We start from the raw sequence: 18595 nt of genomic DNA, 5'->3' as shown, positions 1-18595 counted from the left end.
GCCCTGAGCGCATCAATTCACTGCGAATGTGGACCCGGAAATCCAGCTCTTCTCCCTGGATGATCATGGCGTTGATGAGGAGCATACAGCTCACCTAGAGGAAGAATACACTGCCATAAGAAACATATAGAGGATATACAAGTACCATGTTATTCTGGAGATGGTGAGAGGCCAAGAGCCGATCTGGAGACTAAAGGCCCCTTTACAAACTACATCTCTAGCGACATCGCTGTAATGTCACCGGTTTTGTGACGTAATAGCGACCTCCCCAGCGACATTGCAGTGTGTGACACACATCAGCGACCTGGCCCCTGCTGTGAAGTTGCTGATCACTACACATCTCTCAGGACCATTCTTTGGTCCTTTGTTTCCCGCTGTGCAGCATGATCGCTAGAAAGTCTCAGTGTGTAAAGGGGACTTTATAGCGACTTCGTTAGCGACTTCCCTTTCAAAAAGCTGCTTTACAACATCCCCAATGACTAGCTAGGTAGTTCTGCAGGTCCGGATCGCTGTTGCGTCGTTGGCAGGTCTGCCTGTTTGACAGCTCACCAGAGACTCACCAGAGACTTTGTAGCGATCCCGGCCAGGTTGGGATCGCTGGTGGGATCGCTAGAAAGTCTCAGTGTATAAAGGGGCCTTTAGGGGTACTTTGCACGTTGCGATATCGCAGGTGCGATGTCGGTGGGGTCAAATCGAAAGTGACGCACATCCGGTGTTGCTGTCGACATCACAGTATGTGAATCCTTTTACATACGATTAACGAGCGCAAAAGCGTCGTTATCGTATGATCGGTGTAGGGTCCGACATTTCCATAATTTTGCAGCAGCGACGGTACAATGTTGTTCCTCGTTCCTGCGGCAGCATACATCGCTGTGTATGAAGCCGCAGGAGCGAGGAACATCTCCTACCTGCGTCCCGGCTGCAATGAGAAAGGAAGGAGGTGGGCGGGATGTTTACATCCTGCTCATCTCCGCCCCTCCACTGCTATTGGCCGCCTGCCGTGTGACGTCGCTGTGACGCCGCACGGCCCGCCCCCCTTAGGAAGGAGGCGGGTCGCCGGCCAGAGCAACGTCGCAGGGCAGGTGAGTGCATGTGAAGCCGCCATAGCGATAATGTTCGCTACGGCAGCAATCACAAGATATCGCTGCTCCGACGGGGGCGGGTACTATCGCGCTGGACATCGCAGCATTGGCTTGCAATGTCGTAGTGTGCAAAGTACCCCTTACAGTCCCCCTGCACTTTCCGGACCGCTTATTCACCTAAGCATTGGTAATGTATGCACAGACACTTCTAAGCCAGGAATAGAGAACTATTAGTGTACCCCCTTCTCCATATATACAACGAGTATACGCCTACATACAGACGTGGTATGTGCACGTGGCAGCCCTGAGCCAGTGTGCGCAAACATTTATCATTCATTGAAACCGCACATTACTATACAGCAAGAAAGCAAAAGGGTCTATAAACCCGACATCTTCATCATCCCCAGTCTACATCGGTGTCTCCTGCGCAAGTGAAAGCGTAATCTTAAGTCTCCTCCTTTTACTGTGCTCTCTGATGCATTGGTACAATGGCGATGTAAACATGGCGCTACTAGTTCTGTGCACATCCAGACCTAGAAGTGAACGGCACCAGACGAGACTTTAAACCGCCCCTGGACATCAATAATTTGTAAACCTTTCCACCAAATGGAAATGGGCTTCGTTTGGCTAAAATAAATGGAATAAAAACTATAGGACTAAAGTTATCAAGACTGACACCGTGCACAATAAGGTTATGTGCCCACGGGGAAAGTGTCCTGCGGTTATATCCGCAGGAGCTCGCAGAAAACCGCAGCACGACTTTATCTGTTTCCATGCTGCGGTTATGCTGCGGAATGTCCTGCGGATATGCTGCGGTCATTCTGCATTGAGGATACAGTACCATGGCTTGGGCACTGCATCCTCAATGCAAAACAAGTGCTGGAGTGATCGGGGAGTTCATACTCACCTCCATCACACAGCACTTCTCTCCGGCCGTGTCTGTCAGAGTCTGCACATTGCCGGAGAAGGTGGGCGGGCATGAACTAGCTTCGGCTGTCACATGACCAGAGCTCGTGCAGGCCCCGCCCACCTCCTGCTCCTGGCTTTACTGCGCTCCAGTCTGCACCGGAAGAAGTGACTCCGGTGTCTTCTATCAAGGCAGGTAAGTATGGGACGCTGCGGAGAAATCCACAGGAATAATTCACATGCTGCAGATTTTTCCGCAGGGAAATTCGCATTATTTCCGCTGCGGAAAAAACGCAGCATGGGCACAGCAGTTCCAAAATGCCATAGAAATGGCTGGGGACTTGCTGTACTGCGGATTTTTGAAAAATCCGCGGAATTTCCGCAAAAAAATCCGCAAATTTTCTGCAGCGTGGGCACATAATAAAAGTTAGAACAAACAACATACACGGGTTATCGAGCCGTGCCATAGTGTGTACATGGATAGAGCCATACAGAACATACAATATACATACAACATACAGTATATGAGTATACAGAACATAAATGCAGAAAAAAGGAAGAAAAACTGTACAACGGCAATTTTGTGAAATTAGAAAATGAGTTTGAGTATTTAATATAAACAGGAAAATTGCATAAAAGGATTAAAAGGGACTTTGGTCCTCTCACCAAAGTCTCTTTTAATCCTTTTATGCAATTTTCCTGTTTATATTAAATACTCAAACTCATTTTCTAATTTCACAAAATTGCCGCTGTACAGTTTTTCTTCCTTTTTTCAGCGTGGGCACATAGCCTAAGGGGGCACTAGTCTAGCAGGAGTACAAGGTGCCGAATTCATTCAAATCTGTCAGTAGGTGTTTGGTACCTAATCTGAGATCAGCATAACGTAAAGACATAGACCCTGATTCCAGTGATGTGTCACTTACTAGGCTGCTTTGTGAAGTTTTGATAAAATCAGTAGATTATCATTACAGGACTACTTGGCGTGCTGCAGGTAGTCCAGCATATTCATTAGCTCTATATAACTGCTAGATCTGCTGCAGAGATAACAGTGATTTTATCCAAATGACAGCAAACAGTTCGGTAAGTGACACATCACTGGAATCAGGGTCTCTGTCTCTACTTTATGCTGCTCTCAGATAGGAACAGCTCAGTAAAAGGCGCAAATCACATCACATAATGAATTTAAATGGAACCTGTCAGCTCATGCATGCTGCCCAAACCAAGGGCCACATGTATCAGCCACTGGCTGTACGATCACAGCCATGTATGTTTATGTCAAACACTGGGATGTTTCAGAGAAAAATATACTTTTAATAGCTGCCGCGCTATTAAAGGGAACCTGTCACTAGAATTTTCGCAATGAAACTAAAAGAATCCCCTTCTGCAGCTCCTGGGCTGCATTCTAGAAAGGGTCATCTTGTCCCTGGGCCCCCCTTTCAGACCTAAAACACTTTAGAATACCAAAAAGGTAAGATTTTATAATGAGCTTTCCTGGCCACGGGGGGCGGGCTGTATTGGGTCAGTTATTCCCTGTCCTGCCGCTGTTCGCCGTCCCCCAGTGTTGATTGACTCATAGATGAGGCCGCCGCCCACATCTTCCACAGTGCTCCTGAAGTCTCGCGCATGCGCAGTGGCACAATCGCGGGACTGAGCACTGTTCAAATTGCCAGCGCCAGTGATCTTATTGCGCAGGCATGAGATTATGGGCGGGTACTTGGAGGACGCTGGTGATGACATTGTCATCACCAGCGTCATCCAAGTAGCCGCCCATAATTTCGCGCCTGTGCAATAAGATCACCAAGATCACCGGCGCTGGCGATTTGAAAAGTGCTGTCCAGCGATAGTGCCACTGCGCATGCGCGAGACTTCAGGAGCACTGTGGAAGATGTGGGCAGTGGCCTCATCTATGCGTCAATCAACACTGGGGGACAGCGAACAGCGGCAGGACAGGGAATAACGGACCCAATACAGCCCGCCCCCGTGGCCAGGAAAGCTCATTATAAAATCTTACCTTTTGGTATGCTAAATTGTTTATTTAGGGGGGCCCAGGGGCAAGATGACCCTTTCTAGAATGCAGCCCAGGAGCTGCAGAAGGGGATTCTTTTAGTTTCATAGCGAAAATTCTGGTGACAGGTTCCCTTTAACTAGTCGTACAGGTCCCTGTGGCTTCTCCCCGCCCGCTGATAGTGACTGATCTATCAGATTACCGCATGGATGCCCATTTTAACCTACGGTGTAAGGTCTCTCTTATACAGGAAAGGATTATGGCAAGGAGAATGTATACAGGGGTTGTGCCGTGCCTTTGCCTTCCGCCGACCTAATATTGGGCGTATAGAAACCGAACAAAACATCAGCATCTGTCCGACGCACGAGCAGGTAACATGCAACATGTCCAACCCGCTGATCAGATGGTAGCAGGTCCCACATACAGCATAATGTATAGAGCCAAATACAACTGCTCCATACACTGTGCTGGCAGCTCTCCAATGCAGCAACTCAGCTCCTATTCACTACAATGGGAGCGGAGCTACAGCTCCCAAGACAAATCCATACATGTACGGGGCTGCGCTGATCTGTCACCATATAGTGTGCTTCCCACGACCAAATGGATTGCACAGCATAGTACAGACTAGGACACATGTGCAACCATTTCCAAGCGTGAACACCATCGAATGGATATTGATGAGAAGTCAACAATAATGAAGATCTGGACAACTAATTTAACTTAACACTATACCTTAAGGGCGACTGTCCCATTTTTCAATCCATCCAAGAGAGGCTTAAATCTTTCCACTTCATAGATTTCTGCTCGGTCGGTGAGCGCTCCGAGGACACGTTCATGCCTGAGCAAGGATAAAGGATATGTAACTACGCGGACACCAAACACAATCACAGGGTAGCGCAAACCCTAAATTACACAATGCGGGCAGATAGAAGCTCATCATTTCATTTCCAAAAATATAAACATTTAAAGCATATTGAAAAGAATAATGGCAGAAAATTAATTATATCTACATATATGTTTGGGCCCGTTCCTCCTGACAGAACTGGTGTAACTGAGCCATATTTGTAGGTCGGCTTGCTCACACCTGCCTTTTCAGCTTTGCCCATGAATTTTCAATTGGATTGAGATCAGGGGTTTGTGATGGCCACTCCAAAACATTTTGTTATCCTTAAGCTACTTTGTAATCAGTTTGGCAGTATGCTTTGGGTCATTGTCCATTTGGAAGAACATTCCCACCCAAGCTTTAAGTTCCTGGCTGATGTCGTGAGATGTTGCTTCAGTATTGCCACATATTCTTCTTTCCTCATGATGCCATCTATTTTGTGAAGTGCACCAGTCCCTCCTGCAGTAAAACAACCCCACAATGTCATGCTGCTACCCCAGTATTTCACAGTTGGGATGCTGTTCTTAGGCCTCAAAGCTTCTCCCTTTTTCTTCCAACTGTAGCGACGGTCATCATGGCCAAACAGTTCAATTTTAGCTTTGTCAGACCACAGTACATGTCTCCAAAAATTAAGGTTTTTGTTCCTGTGTGCATTTTCAAACATTAATCTGGCTTTTTCGCATTTCTTTTGGAGTAATGGCTTCTTCCTGTCAGAGCAGCCTGTCAGCCCATGTTGATACAGTACTCGTTTCACTATGGATAAGGACAATCTTACCAGCTTCCACCAGCATCTTCACACGGTGTTTTGCTTTTCTTCTTGGGTTGATATGCACATGTCTGACCAAAGCACGTTCATCTCTGGTACACAGAACCCGTCTCCTTCCTGAGCGGTATGATGGCTGGACATTCCCATCTTGTTTATTTACATATAATTATTTGTGCAGATGAAAGAGACACCTTCAGGTATCTGGAAATTGCACCCAAGGATGAACCAGACTTATGCATATCCACAATTCTCTCCTGAGATCTTGGCTGATTTCGTTTGACTTTCCCATGATGCTACACAAAGAAGCCGTGTGTTTAATGTGTGCATTAAAATACATCCACAGGTGTGTCTCCAACTCAGATGTTGCCAATAAACCTATCAGAAGCTTCCAAAGACATGACATCATCATATGGGCGGTCACGTATTGTTTAAAGGTATAGTATTCTCAGTGTATGTAAACTTTTGACTTTGCAGAAAATAAAAAAGCCTTAAAACATTCTCTCTTATTCTAGCAAATATAAATAATTTTGGTAATCGGAATTAATTTAAAACGGTAAAGGTTCATTCCGATTTCAATGTTAGACAGTGAGGAAAAACATGCAGATGTGTCTTTTTAGATAGTGTATGTAAACGTCTGGTTTCAACTGTATGAATGTATTTTATCTTATCTGCATTTTTTAATAATAGCCAGCTATGCTTTCTAATATAGTAAAAATGTTTGTTTTTTTGGAAATTTACTGTATTCTATTTTTTTAATTATACACACACCATGTGACATAATAAACCAATACAAAATCAATACATAGTGATGGGCTTACATGTCCTCAGGCTGTGGTAGAATACACAGCGCAGAGAGCAATTTCAACGCATCAATCATCATGGCCGGAACGTTGGGATCCACGGCTTTTGCTAGTAGTAAAATGCCATCCTCCGTTTCCAATACTGTCTTTATGCCAAACTGGAAATTGAGATAATAGACAAAGCACGATGCGTTATGCAAATAGACAAAATGAGGAATAATAAGGAGGAAACACACAATTAAGAGACCGAGAAAATGTTAAAAAAAAAAAAAAAAAAAAACAACACTGGCCATAAAAAGGCCTGCACTAAATATCCTCAGAAATCAGAATGATCGCCGGAGTGGTACACATTCTTTATCAGTCCTGTGCACCTTCATTTTAAAGAACCCCTTTTTTTTTTGCAGTTTTGAATTACCGTAATTTTTGCTTTATAAGACGCACTTTTCCTCCCAAAATTTGGGAGGAAAGAAGGGAATTTTGTTTACTTACCGTAAATTCCTTTTCTTCTAGCTCCAATTGGGAGACCCAGACAATTGGGTGTATAGGCTATGCCTCCGGAGGCCACACAAAGTATTACACTAAAAGTGTAAAGCCCCTCCCCTTCAGCCTATACACCCCCCGTGCTGCCACGGGCTCCTCAGTTTTGGTGCAAAAGCAAGAAGGAGGAAAAAATTATAAACTGGTTTAAAGTAAATTCAATCCGAAGGAATATCGGAGAACTGAAACCATTCAACGTGAACAACATGTGTACACAAAAACAGGAGCGGGTGCTGGGTCTCCCAATTGGAGCTAGAAGAAAAGGAATTTACGGTAAGTAAACAAAATTCCCTTCTTCTTTGGCGCTCCATTGGGAGACCCAGACAATTGGGACGTCCAAAAGCAGTCCCTGGGTGGGTAAATAATACCTCATAATAGAGCCGTAACGGCTCCGTCCTACAGGTGGGCAACCGCCGCCTGAAGGACTTGCCTACCTAGGCTGGCATCTGCCGAAGCATAGGTATGCACCTGATAGTGTTTCGTGAAAGTGTGCAGGCTCGACCAGGTAGCTGCCTGACACACCTGCTGAGCCGTAGCCTGGTGTCGCAAGGCCCAGGACGCTCCCACGGCCCTGGTAGAATGGGCCTTCAGCCCTGAGGGAACCGGAAGCCCCGAGGAACGATAAGCTTCGAGAATTGGTTCCTTGATCCACCGAGCCAGGGTTGATTTGGAAGCTTGTGTCCCTTTACGCTGGCCAGCGACAAGGACAAAGAGTGCATCCGAGCGGCGCAGGGGCGCCGTACGAGAAATGTAGAGCCGGAGTGCTCTCACCAGATCTAACAAGTGCAAATCCTTTTCACACTGGTGAACTGGATGAGGGCAAAAAGAAGGTAAGGAGATATCCTGATTGAGATGAAAGGGGGATACCACCTTAGGGAGGAATTCCGGAACCGGACGCAGAACCACCTTGTCCTGGTGAAACACCAGGAAAGGAGCTTTGCATGTCAACGCTGCTAGCTCAGACACTCTCCGAAGTGAAGTGACTGCTACTAGAAAAACCACTTTCTGCGAAAGGCGTGCGAGCGAAATATCCCTCATTGGCTCGAACGGTGGTTTCTGAAGAACCATCAGCACCCTGTTCAGATCCCAGGGTTCTAACGGACGCTTGTAAAAAGGGACGATGTGACAAACCCCTTGCAGGAACGTGCGTACCTGTGGGAGTCTGGCCAGGCGCTTCTGAAAAAACACAGAGCGCAGAGACTTGTCCCTTAAGGGAGCCTAGCGACAAACCCTTTTCCAATCTGGATTGAAGAAAGGACAGAAAAGTGGGCAAGGCAAATGGCCAGGGAGAGAAACCCTGAGCAGAGCACCACGACAGGAATATTTTCCACGTCCTGTGGTAGATCTTGGCGGACGTTGGTTTCCTAGCCTGTCTCATGGTGGCAATGACCTCTTGAGATAATCCTGAAGACGCTAAGATCCAGGACTCAATGGCCACACAGTCAGGTTGAGGGCCGCAGAATTCAGATGGAAAAACGGCCCTTGAGACAGCAAGTCTGGTCGGTCTGGCAGTGCCCACGGTTGGCCGACCGTGAGATGCCACAGATCCGGGTACCACGACCTCCTCGGCCAGTCTGGAGCGACGAGGATGGCGCGGCGGCAGTCGGCCCTGATCTTGCGTAACACTCTGGGCAACAGTGCCAGAGGGGGAAACACATAAGGAAGCTGAAACTGCGACCAATCCTGAACTAAGGCGTCTGCCGCCCGAGCTCTGTGATCTTGAGATCGAGCCATGAATGTTGGGACCTTGTTGTTGTGCCGTGACGCCATTAGGTCGACGTCCGGCATCCCCCAGCGGCAACAGATCTCCTGAAACACGTCCGGGTGAAGGGACCATTCCCCTGCGTCCATGCCCTGGCGACTGAGAAAGTCTGCTTCCCAGTTTTCTACGCCCGGGATGTGAACTGCGGAGATGGTGGAGGCCGTGGCTTCCACCCACATCAAAATCCGCCGGACTTCTTGGAAGGCTTGCCGACTGCGTGTTCCACCTTGGTGGTTGATGTAAGCCACCGCTGTGGAGTTGTCCGACTGAATTCGGATCTGCTTGCCTTCCAGCCACTGCTGGAACGCTTTTAGGGCAAGATACACTGCCCTGATCTCCAGAACATTGATCTGAAGTGAGGACTCTTGCTGAGTCCACGTACCCTGAGCCCTGTGGTGGAGAAAAACTGCTCCCCACCCTGACAGACTCGCGTCCGTCGTGACCACCGCCCAGGATGGGGGTAGGAAGGATTTCCCCTTCGATAATGAGGTGGGAAGAAGCCACCACCGAAGGGAAGCTTTGGTTGCCTGAGAGAGGGAGACGTTCCTGTCTAGGGACGCCGGCATCCTGTCCCATTTGCGTAGGATGTCCCATTGAAGAGGACGCAGGTGAAACTGCGCGAAAGGAACTGCCTCCATTGCTGCCACCATCTTCCCCAGGAAGTGCATGAGGCGCCTCAAGGGGTGTGACCGACCTTGAAGGAGAGATTGCACCCCTGTCTGTAGTGAACGCTGTTTGTAAAGCGGAAGCTTCACTATCGCTGGAAGTGTATGAAACTCCATGCCAAGATATGTCAGCGATTGGACCGGTGTCAGATTTGACTTTGGAAAATTGATGATCCACCCGAAACTCTGGAGAGTCTCCAGAGTAACGTTGAGGCTGTGTTGGCATGCCTCTTGAGAGGGTGCCTTGACCAGCAGATCGTCTAAGTAAGGTATCACCGAGTGACCCTGAGAGTGGAGGACCGCAACTACTGTAGCCATGACCTTGGTGAAAACCCTTGGGGCTGTCGCCAGGCCGAACGGCAGTGCCGCGAACTGAAGGTGTTCGTCTCCTATGGCGAAGCGCAGGAAGCGCTGATGCTCTGGAGCAATCGGTACGTGGAGATAAGCATCTTTGATATCGATCGATGCTAGGAAATCTCCTTGGGACATTGAGGCGATGACGGAGCGGAGGGATTCCATCCGGAACCGCCTGGTCATTACGTGTTTGTTGAGCAGTTTTAGATCCAAAACAGGACGGAAAGACCCGTCCTTCTTTGGAACCACAAACAGGTTGGAGTAGAAACCGTGACCCTGTTGCTGAAGAGGAACCGGGACCACCACTCCTTCTGCCTTCAGAATGCCCACCGCCTGCAGAAGAGCCTCGGCTCGCTCGGGAGGCGGAGATGTTCTGAAGAATCGAGTCAGAGGACGAGAGCTGAACTCTATCCTGTAACAGTGAGACAAAATGTCTCTCACCCAACGGTCTTTTACTTGTGGCAGCCAGGTGTCGCAAAAGCGGGAGAGCCTGCCACCGACCGAGGATGCGGTGTGAGGAGGCCGTAAGTCATGAGGAAGCCGCCTTGGTAGCGGCACCTCCGGCGGTCTTTTTAGGGCGTGATTTGGACCGCCATGCGTCGGAGTTCCTCTGATCCTTTTGAGGCCTTTTGGACGAGGAGAATTGGGACCTGCCCGCCCCCCGAAAGGACAGAAACCTCGACTGTCCCCTCCTCTGTTGGGGTGTTTTTGGTTTGGCCTGGGGTAAGGATGTTTCCTTTCCCTTGGATTGTTTGATGATTTCATCCAATCTCTCACCAAACAAGCGGTCGCCAGAAAATGGCAAACCAGTTAAGCACTTTTTGGAAGCCGAATCTGCCTTCCATTCCCGTAGCCACAAGGCCCTGCGTATTGCCACCGAATTGTCGGCTGCAACCGCCGTACGACTCGCAGAGTCCAGGACAGCATTAATAGCGTAGGACGCAAATGCCGACGTTTGAGAGGTTATGGACGCCACCTGCGGCGCAGACGTACGTGTGAGTGCGTCAATTTGCGCCTGACCAGCTGAGATAGCTTGGAGTGCCCATACGGCTGCGAATGCTGGAGCAAAAGACGCGCCGATAGCTTCATAGATGGATTTCAACCAGAGCTCCATCTGTCTGTCAGTGGCATCCTTGAGTGAAGCTCCATCTTCCACTGCAACTATGGATCTAGCCGCCAGTCTGGAGACAGGAGGATCCACCTTGGGACACTGAGTCCAGCCCTTGACCACGTCAGGGGGGAAGGGGTAACGTGTATCCTTAAGGCGCTTGGAAAAACGCTTATCTGGACAAGCTCGGTGTTTCTGGACTGCCTCTCTGAAGTCAGAGTGGTCCAGAAACATACTCATTGTACGCTTAGGAAACCTGAAACGGAATTTCTCCTGCTGAGAGACTGACTCCTCCACTGGAGGAGCTGAGGGAGAAATATCCAACATTTCATTGATGGACGCAATAAGATCATTCACTATGGCGTCCCCATCAGGAGTATCAAGGTTGAGAGCGGCTTCAGGATCAGAATCCTGATCAGCTAGCTCCGCTTCATCATACAGAGAGTCCTCTCGCTGAGACCCTGAACAATGTGATGATGTCGAGGGGATTTCCCAGCGAGCTCGCTTAGTCGGTCTGGGACTGCGTTCCATGTCAGAGACCTCACCCTGGGATCTATGAGACACCCCGGGAGAACATTGTTGTTCCAACTGAGGGGAACCAGGGGACAATGATACCACAGTGCCCCTGGCTTGAGATGCCGGCCTGGACTGCAAGGCTTCTAATATCTTAGCCATAGTCTCAGAAAGTCTTTCAGTAAAAACTGCAAACTCCGTCCCTGTCACCTGGACAGTGTTAACAGGTGGTTCTCCCTGGGCCACCCCTAGCAGAGGCTCCGGCTGAGAAAGTGCCACAGGGGCCGAGCATTGCACACAATGAGGGTCAGTGGAACCTGCCGGCAGTATAGCCGTACATGCTGCACAGGCAGCATAGTAAGTCTGTGCTTTGGCACCCTTGCTATTTGTGGACGACATGCTGTTGTCTCCTCTGAGCAATACAGGAGGGTATATAGACAAAAATCAACAGTGCACCATACAGTGTAAAGTATAGTCTATAATCATATAATCTATAAGTACAGATTCCATAAAGCTGAGTGGAGGATACCGGGCACCGCTGATCCCTGTATGGCTAACAAAGCTGTGCTTTCAGGCAGGTGGAGACCTGGGTGCGTGTCCCAAAGCAAAGGCGATACAAGATCCACAATGAAGAGATGAAAGGTCGCACTCCAAAGGTCACCTTTGGAGTGCGACCTTTCATCTCTTCATTGTGGATAATCTATAAGTACACTTCTGCACTAGTGGGGCCAGCACCACAGGTGCTGCTTACCGCCCGCGCAATGCGGTTGTGTGGTCACCAGAATTCCTGCCTGGGTCTCCCTGAGCTTGTCTCCCTTCTCCAGCGTTAGCAGAGCTGACAGGAATGGCTGCCGGCGTCCTGAGGAGAGGAGGGGGCCGTGGGCGTGCCCTAGAAAGTGCGGGAATCTGGTGCCCCACTGTGCACAGTGAGGGGGGTGGAGTATGCAAAGCATGCTCCAGCCTCAGTTGCTGACGTCCTTTACAGCGTCCCGCCCTTCCCCTGACTGGCAGGCCTGGTGGCGGGAAAAGAATGAGACTAGGCCGCAAAAGTTATAAGCGCGGCCGCCGTATAAGCGCGGTCGGCGCGGAAGTCCCCGGCGCACTAACAGTCCCAGCCGCGCCGCAGTGATAACAATGGCAGCGGCGGTCAGCGCGGCAGTCCCCATACACTAACACACTCAGCGACACTGCAGTGTGTAAAGGCACAAACGCAGTCAGCGCCGCGGTCCCCGGTGCACTAGCACACCCAGCAATGCTGGAGTGTTGCTGTGCGCGGTCCCCACGGGGACACAGAGTACCTCAAAGTAGCAGGGCCATGTCCCTGAACGATACTCGGCTCCTATCCAGCAGAGTCCTCAGGAGCTGTGGATGGAGCACGGTCTCATGTGCCTGGAGACCGATAGGATCCCACTTCACCCAGAGCCCTAAGGGGGATGGGGAAGGAAAACAGCATGTGGGCTCCAGCCTCCGTACCCGCAATGGATACCTCAACCTTAACAACACCGCCGACAAGAGTGGGGTGAGAAGGGAGCATGCTGGGGGCCCTGTTATGGGCCCTCTTTTCTTCCATCCGACATAGTCAGCAGCTGCTGCTGACTAAGCTGTGGAGCTATGCGTGGATGTCTGCCTCCTTCGCACAAAGCATAAAAACTGAGGAGCCCGTGGCAGCACGGGGGGTGTATAGGCTGAAGGGGAGGGGCTTTACACTTTTAGTGTAATACTTTGTGTGGCCTCCGGAGGCATAGCTATACACCCAATTGTCTGGGTCTCCCAATGGAGCGCTAAAGAAATGGGGGGGGGGGTGCGTCTTATATAGCGGTACCTGGGGGGGGTCCTGTCTGAGGCGATCGGGCGGCCGGGTGCCAGCCGGGTACCTGTGCTTGCGTGCGGTGGCAGCCGGGTACCCGTGGCTGTGTGCGGGCAGCAGCCGGGTGCTGTGTGGGGTCGGCAGCCGGGTACCTGTGCTTGCATGCGGTGGCAGCTGGGTACCCATGGCTGTGTGCGGGCGGCAGCCGGGTGCTGTGTGGGGCGGCACCGGGTGCTGTGTGCGGGCGGCAGCCGGGTGCTGTGTGCGGGCGGCAGCCGGGTGCTGTGTGCGGGCGGCAGACGGGTGCCGCCCGCACACAGGCACCCGGGTGCTGCCCGCACACAGGCACCCGGCTGCCGCCCGCACACAGGCACCCGGCTGCCGCCCGCACACAGGCACCCGGCTGCCGCCCGCACACAGGCACCCGGCTGCCGCCCGCACACAGGCACCCGGCTGCCGCCCGCACACAGGCACCCGGCTGCCGCCCGCACACAGGCACCCGGCTGCCGCCCGCACACAGGCACCCGGCTGCCGCCCGCACACAGGCACCCGGCTGCCGCCCGCACACAGGCACCCGGCTGCCGCCCGCACACAGGCACCCGGCTGCCGCCCGCACACAGTACCCGGCTGCCGCCCGCACACAGCCACGGGTACCCGGCTGCCACCGCACGCAAGCACAGGTACCTGGCCGATTGCACGCAGGGTGGGCGGGCAGCCTGCTGGCTGCCACTCTGTGCGTGCGGGGCGGGTGGCTGTGCAGCAAGTTACCAGTTGTCCGCGGTCCCACTTTCAAATGATGGCGCCGGTGGAGCTCTTGGATGAGAGCTCCATCTGCGCACGCGCTGCTCCGGGAGTCAGCGCATGCGCAGATGGAGCCCTTGGATGAGAGCTCCATCTGCGCATGCGTCGCTCCGGGCGCCATTACTTGAAACGGGACCGCGGACACACAGGGAAAACACCGAATCCGTCTGCTCCACCACTGAGCAGTCGCCGCCGCTGCCACCACTGAGCAGTCCCCGCCGCTGCCACCACTGAGTAGTCGCCGCCGCTGCCACCACTGAACCGGGACCGCGGACACTCACTGCACCGGCCTGCTGCACGGCTCACCCGCCGCCGCTGCTGCCGCCACCACGGACCCCACGGCTCCTGCCACCACCACGCCTGCAACCACGGACGCCACGGCACCTGCAACCACGGACCCCGCTGCCACTGACCCGCCGTGCCTCCTGTGACCCCGCTTCACCACCACTGCTGTCCCCCTCCGGTAAGAGAATACCGGAGTATAAGACGGACCCCATTTTTCTTTTTTTTACCTTTTTCTATGTCTAAATTTGGGGTGCGTCTTATAATCCGGTGCTTCTTATAAAGCGAAAAATACGGTATATATTATTTACTTTAATAATGTACTGAAAAAAAAAAGGAAAAAATACATGTGTGGTCAATATAAAGGACGGGCACATGACTTATTTCTTCCAAACACAGTACTAAGGACCAGGGGACACTCACTGAGTGGAAGAAAAGCGATTCCGACAGCTAAATAGGAAAGGGTTCTTTACAGATAGAGCAGTCAGACTGTGGAATACACTACCACAAGAGGTAGTAATGGCAGATACTATAACAGATTATTAAAGGGACCTGTCAGGTGCAATATGCAGCCAGACCCACGAGAAGTTCTGGGTATTTATTGCTAATCCCTGCCTAAGGCCAGGGCCACACGGGGCACTAGTGCGATGCTCGCATGACACTCGGCTCGCGCTGGCAGCACAGCAGGAGCCGAGTGTCATGCTAGTATCCCTGCGACTAAGGTCCGACTGTGCAAGCGGACCACAGCTGCGGGGGGCGGGCCGGCACGGAGGAGGGGAGGGGGGATTTCTCTCCCTCTCTCCTCCGTAGCCGGCTATTGCCATTCTCGCCCTGCACTCGCAGTACACCGGTGTACTGCGAGTGCAGTGTGATTTTTCACTTGAATGGGTGCGAGAGAAAAAAAAGAGTCTCGCATTACAATCGCAGCAAGCTGCGATTGTTTTCTCAGTCCGATTAGGGCTGAGGAAATAATCGCTTATGTACGCCGACACACAGGCTAATTTTGGTCCAAGTGGAATGCGATGTTTTATCGCATTCCACTCGCACCAATTTTCTCGCCGTGTGGCTTAGGCCTAACTGTCCTTGTATCTAGTAGCATAGATAAGAGATCTTTAGAAAAAGTATTTCTAAAGATCCTTTATGAAATGCTAATGAGCGCAGGGACTAGTCACAAGAGCATTATGCTAAGAGGGTGGACTTGTCAGGGGAAATGTTAGCACGCACATAGGGTGACGTGTGTACCTGTGTTCATTGTCACCACTTCAGATGCTGGGTTTAGGGTCAGTGCACATGATCAGAATGCCCCGAACTTCGAGTCATGAGCAGTATGAAGCTGGGTGTACACGTCCCGGCTTCAGAGAGGTCTAGTGCACATGACCAGAAGTGCTGGGACTTCTGATCATGGACACTGACCCTAAAGCCAGCTTCTGAAGCGGTGACAACAGACACCAGTACATGAGTCACCTCTGATCGTGCTGAGCAATGTACATTGAATAGCTTGTTAGCACGCCCCTGTGATGAGATGATGAAGATGAGATCCATAGTAGTGTTGTTCCTCACCCTTATACTACCTGTAATCTAGTGTAACATCCCAGAGGATAGGGGGAAACCAAGGAGCAGGCAACGCCTCCTGATGTGTGATGTAACATCCCAGAGGATAGGGGGAAACCAAGGAGCAGGCAACGCCTACTGATGTGTGATGTAACATCCCAGAGGATAGGGGGAAAACCAAGGAGCAGGCAATGCCTCCTGATGTGTGATGTAACATCCCAGAGGATAGGGGGAAAGCAAGGAGCAGGCAATGCCTCCTGATGTGTGATGTAACATCCCATCCCAGAGAGTAGGGGGAAACCAAGGAGTAGGTCCAGCATTACACTGAATTACAGGGATTGTGAGGATATGGAATAGCACTGTGGATCTCATCTTTTATAGTTTAGGATGGCATGGCCTTTAAAAAAATTCTTCTTCTATCTACCCAAAGTAGCTGTTTAATACACACTTTCACTTGTTTTTCTTATTTCTATACATGATATTTTGTGGTTTTGCGGCCTTATTTTGCATCTACAATGTGCATATTCCATTTAAAACAAGGAACACCACTTCATGAAGATGTGTCCAGACTTTTGATTAGGGCTTTATGTACTGCAATACTTCAGAATTGAAATTGATATTTTCCTATGAAGCCCATCTCACAGACCGGGATTCAGGAGGACAAGAACTGCAGCGACCATGAAAGCCTATTGGCTCACCATAGTACGTCATAGTGCACTAAGGAGCTAAAGAAGTGGCTTTATTACACACACTGATAGCACATCACTAATCTAGATCATCCGAGGTCTGACATTCATTTCTAGAAGAATGACACTACAAAGGCAGATGACCTTTCATTGCATGTCCATTCTGTCTCACAGGACTCAGTCTGACCACAGATGATCCATCACGGATGCCACATTTCAGCCACATGACACCAGTGTCTATGATGAAGCTACCCCCTTTGAGCAATAGTATGCACTTTTACATAAATCTGTGTGAAAGAAGGGAATTTTGTTTACTTACCGTAAATTCCTTTTCTTCTAGCTCCAATTGGGAGACCCAGACAATTGGGTGTATAGCTATTGCCTCTGGAGGCCACACAAAGTATTACACTTAAAAGTGTAAGGCCCCTCCCCTTCTGGCTATACACCCCCAGTGGGATCACTGGCTCACCAGTTTTAGTGCCAAAGCAAGAAGGAGGAAAGCCAATAACTGGTTTAAAGACCAATTCAATCCGAGGAAACATCGGAGAACTGAACCATACCACATGAACAACATGTGTACCCGAAAAAACAGAAAAACCCCGAGAAAACAGGGCGGGTGCTGGGTCTCCCAATTGGAGCTAGAAGAAAAGGAATTTACGGTAAGTAAACAAAATTCCCTTCTTCTTTGTCGCTCCATTGGGAGACCCAGACAATTGGGATGTCCAAAAGCAATCCCTGGGTGGGTAAAAGAATACCTCATGATAGGGCCGTCAAACGGCCCTCTCCTACAGGTGGCCAACCGCCGCCTGAATGACTTATCTACCTAGGCTGGCGTCTGCCGAAGCGTAGGTATGCATCTGATAATGCTTGGTAAAAGTAAGTAGACTCGACCAGGTGGGTGCCTGACACACCTGCTGAGCCGTAGCCTGGTGCCGTAATGCCCAGGATGCACCCACGGCTCTGGTAGAATGGGCCTTCGGCCTTGAGAGAACCAGAAGCCCAGTAGAACTGTAGGTTTCAAGAATTGGTTCCTCGAGCCCCCGAGCAAGGGTGGATCTGGAAGCTTGCGACTGTTTACGCCGACCAGCGACAAAGAGTGCATCCGGGTGGCGCAGGAGCGCCATGCGGGAAGTAGAACCTGAGTGCTCTCACCAGAACCAACAGATGCAAATCTTTCTGAAATTGATGGACTGGACGAGGACACAAAGAAGGTGAGGTGATATCCTGATTGATATGAAAATGGGATACCACCTTAGGGAGAAATTCCGGAACCGGACGCAGAACTACCCTGTCCTGGTGAAGGACCAGGAAGGGAGTTTGTATGAGAGCGTTGCTAGCTCGGAAACTCTCCTAAGAGACGAGACCGTTACTAGAAGGCCACGTCCCGTGAAAACGGGAAGGGAGACATCCTTCAAAGGCTCGAAAGGCGGCATCTGGAGAGCAATTAGAACCTTGTTCAGATCTCAGGGCTCTAACGGCCGCTTGTACGGAGTGCTGAGAAGACAAACTCCCCGTAGGAACGTGCGTACCTGAGGAAGTCGTCGTTTCTGAAAAAATACAGATAGCGCTGAGACTTGTCCCTAAAGGGAACTGAGCGACAACCCATTTTCCTACCTAGATTGCAGGAAGGAAGGAAACATAGACGATGCAACCGGCCAGGGAGAAACACCCTGCGCCGAGCACCGAGATAAGAACATCTTCCACGTCCTGTGGTCAATCTTGGCGGACGTTGGTATGCTAGCCTGTCTCATGGTGGCAACCACGTCCTGAGGTAATCCTGACGACACTAGGTTCCAGGACTCAATGCCACACCATCCGGTTGAGGGCCGTAGAATCCAAATGGAAGAATGGCCCTTGAGACAGCCAGTCTGATTGGTCTGGTAGTGCCCCCGGTTAGCCTACCGTGAGGCACCACAGAACCGAGTACCACAACATCCTCGGCCAATTTGTAGCGACGAGGATGGCGCGGCCGCAGTCGGTCTTGATCTAGCGCAGTACTCTGGGCAACAATGCCAGAGGTGGCACCTAAGGTAGCTGGAACTGCGACCAATGCTGAACTAAGGCGTTTGCCGCCAGAGCTCGATGAT

General features: G+C 50.8%; 1 protein-coding gene across 1 annotated transcript in view; it reads right to left on the bottom strand.

Annotated features, from left to right (window-relative positions):
- The window catches only part of DIAPH1 (diaphanous related formin 1), a 370807-nt gene that overhangs the window by 216264 nt on the left and 135948 nt on the right, over nucleotides 1-18595 (bottom strand). The window contains exons 8-10 of the mRNA XM_075344403.1: nucleotides 6461-6600; nucleotides 4726-4831; nucleotides 1-94 (exon numbers count right to left, since the gene is read on the bottom strand). The exon at nucleotides 1-94 is cut by the window's left edge and continues 17 nt beyond it. Coding sequence (XP_075200518.1) covers nucleotides 1-94; nucleotides 4726-4831; nucleotides 6461-6600 — 340 coding nt within the window. The remainder of the gene's footprint in view (nucleotides 95-4725; nucleotides 4832-6460; nucleotides 6601-18595) is intronic.

The sequence above is a fragment of the Anomaloglossus baeobatrachus genome, chromosome 4 (assembly GCF_048569485.1).
Source record: "Anomaloglossus baeobatrachus isolate aAnoBae1 chromosome 4, aAnoBae1.hap1, whole genome shotgun sequence".
Classification (NCBI taxonomy): domain Eukaryota; kingdom Metazoa; phylum Chordata; class Amphibia; order Anura; family Aromobatidae; genus Anomaloglossus; species Anomaloglossus baeobatrachus.
Note: the sequence above shows the minus strand (reverse complement) of the source record. Positions and strands in the feature narration are given on the sequence as shown.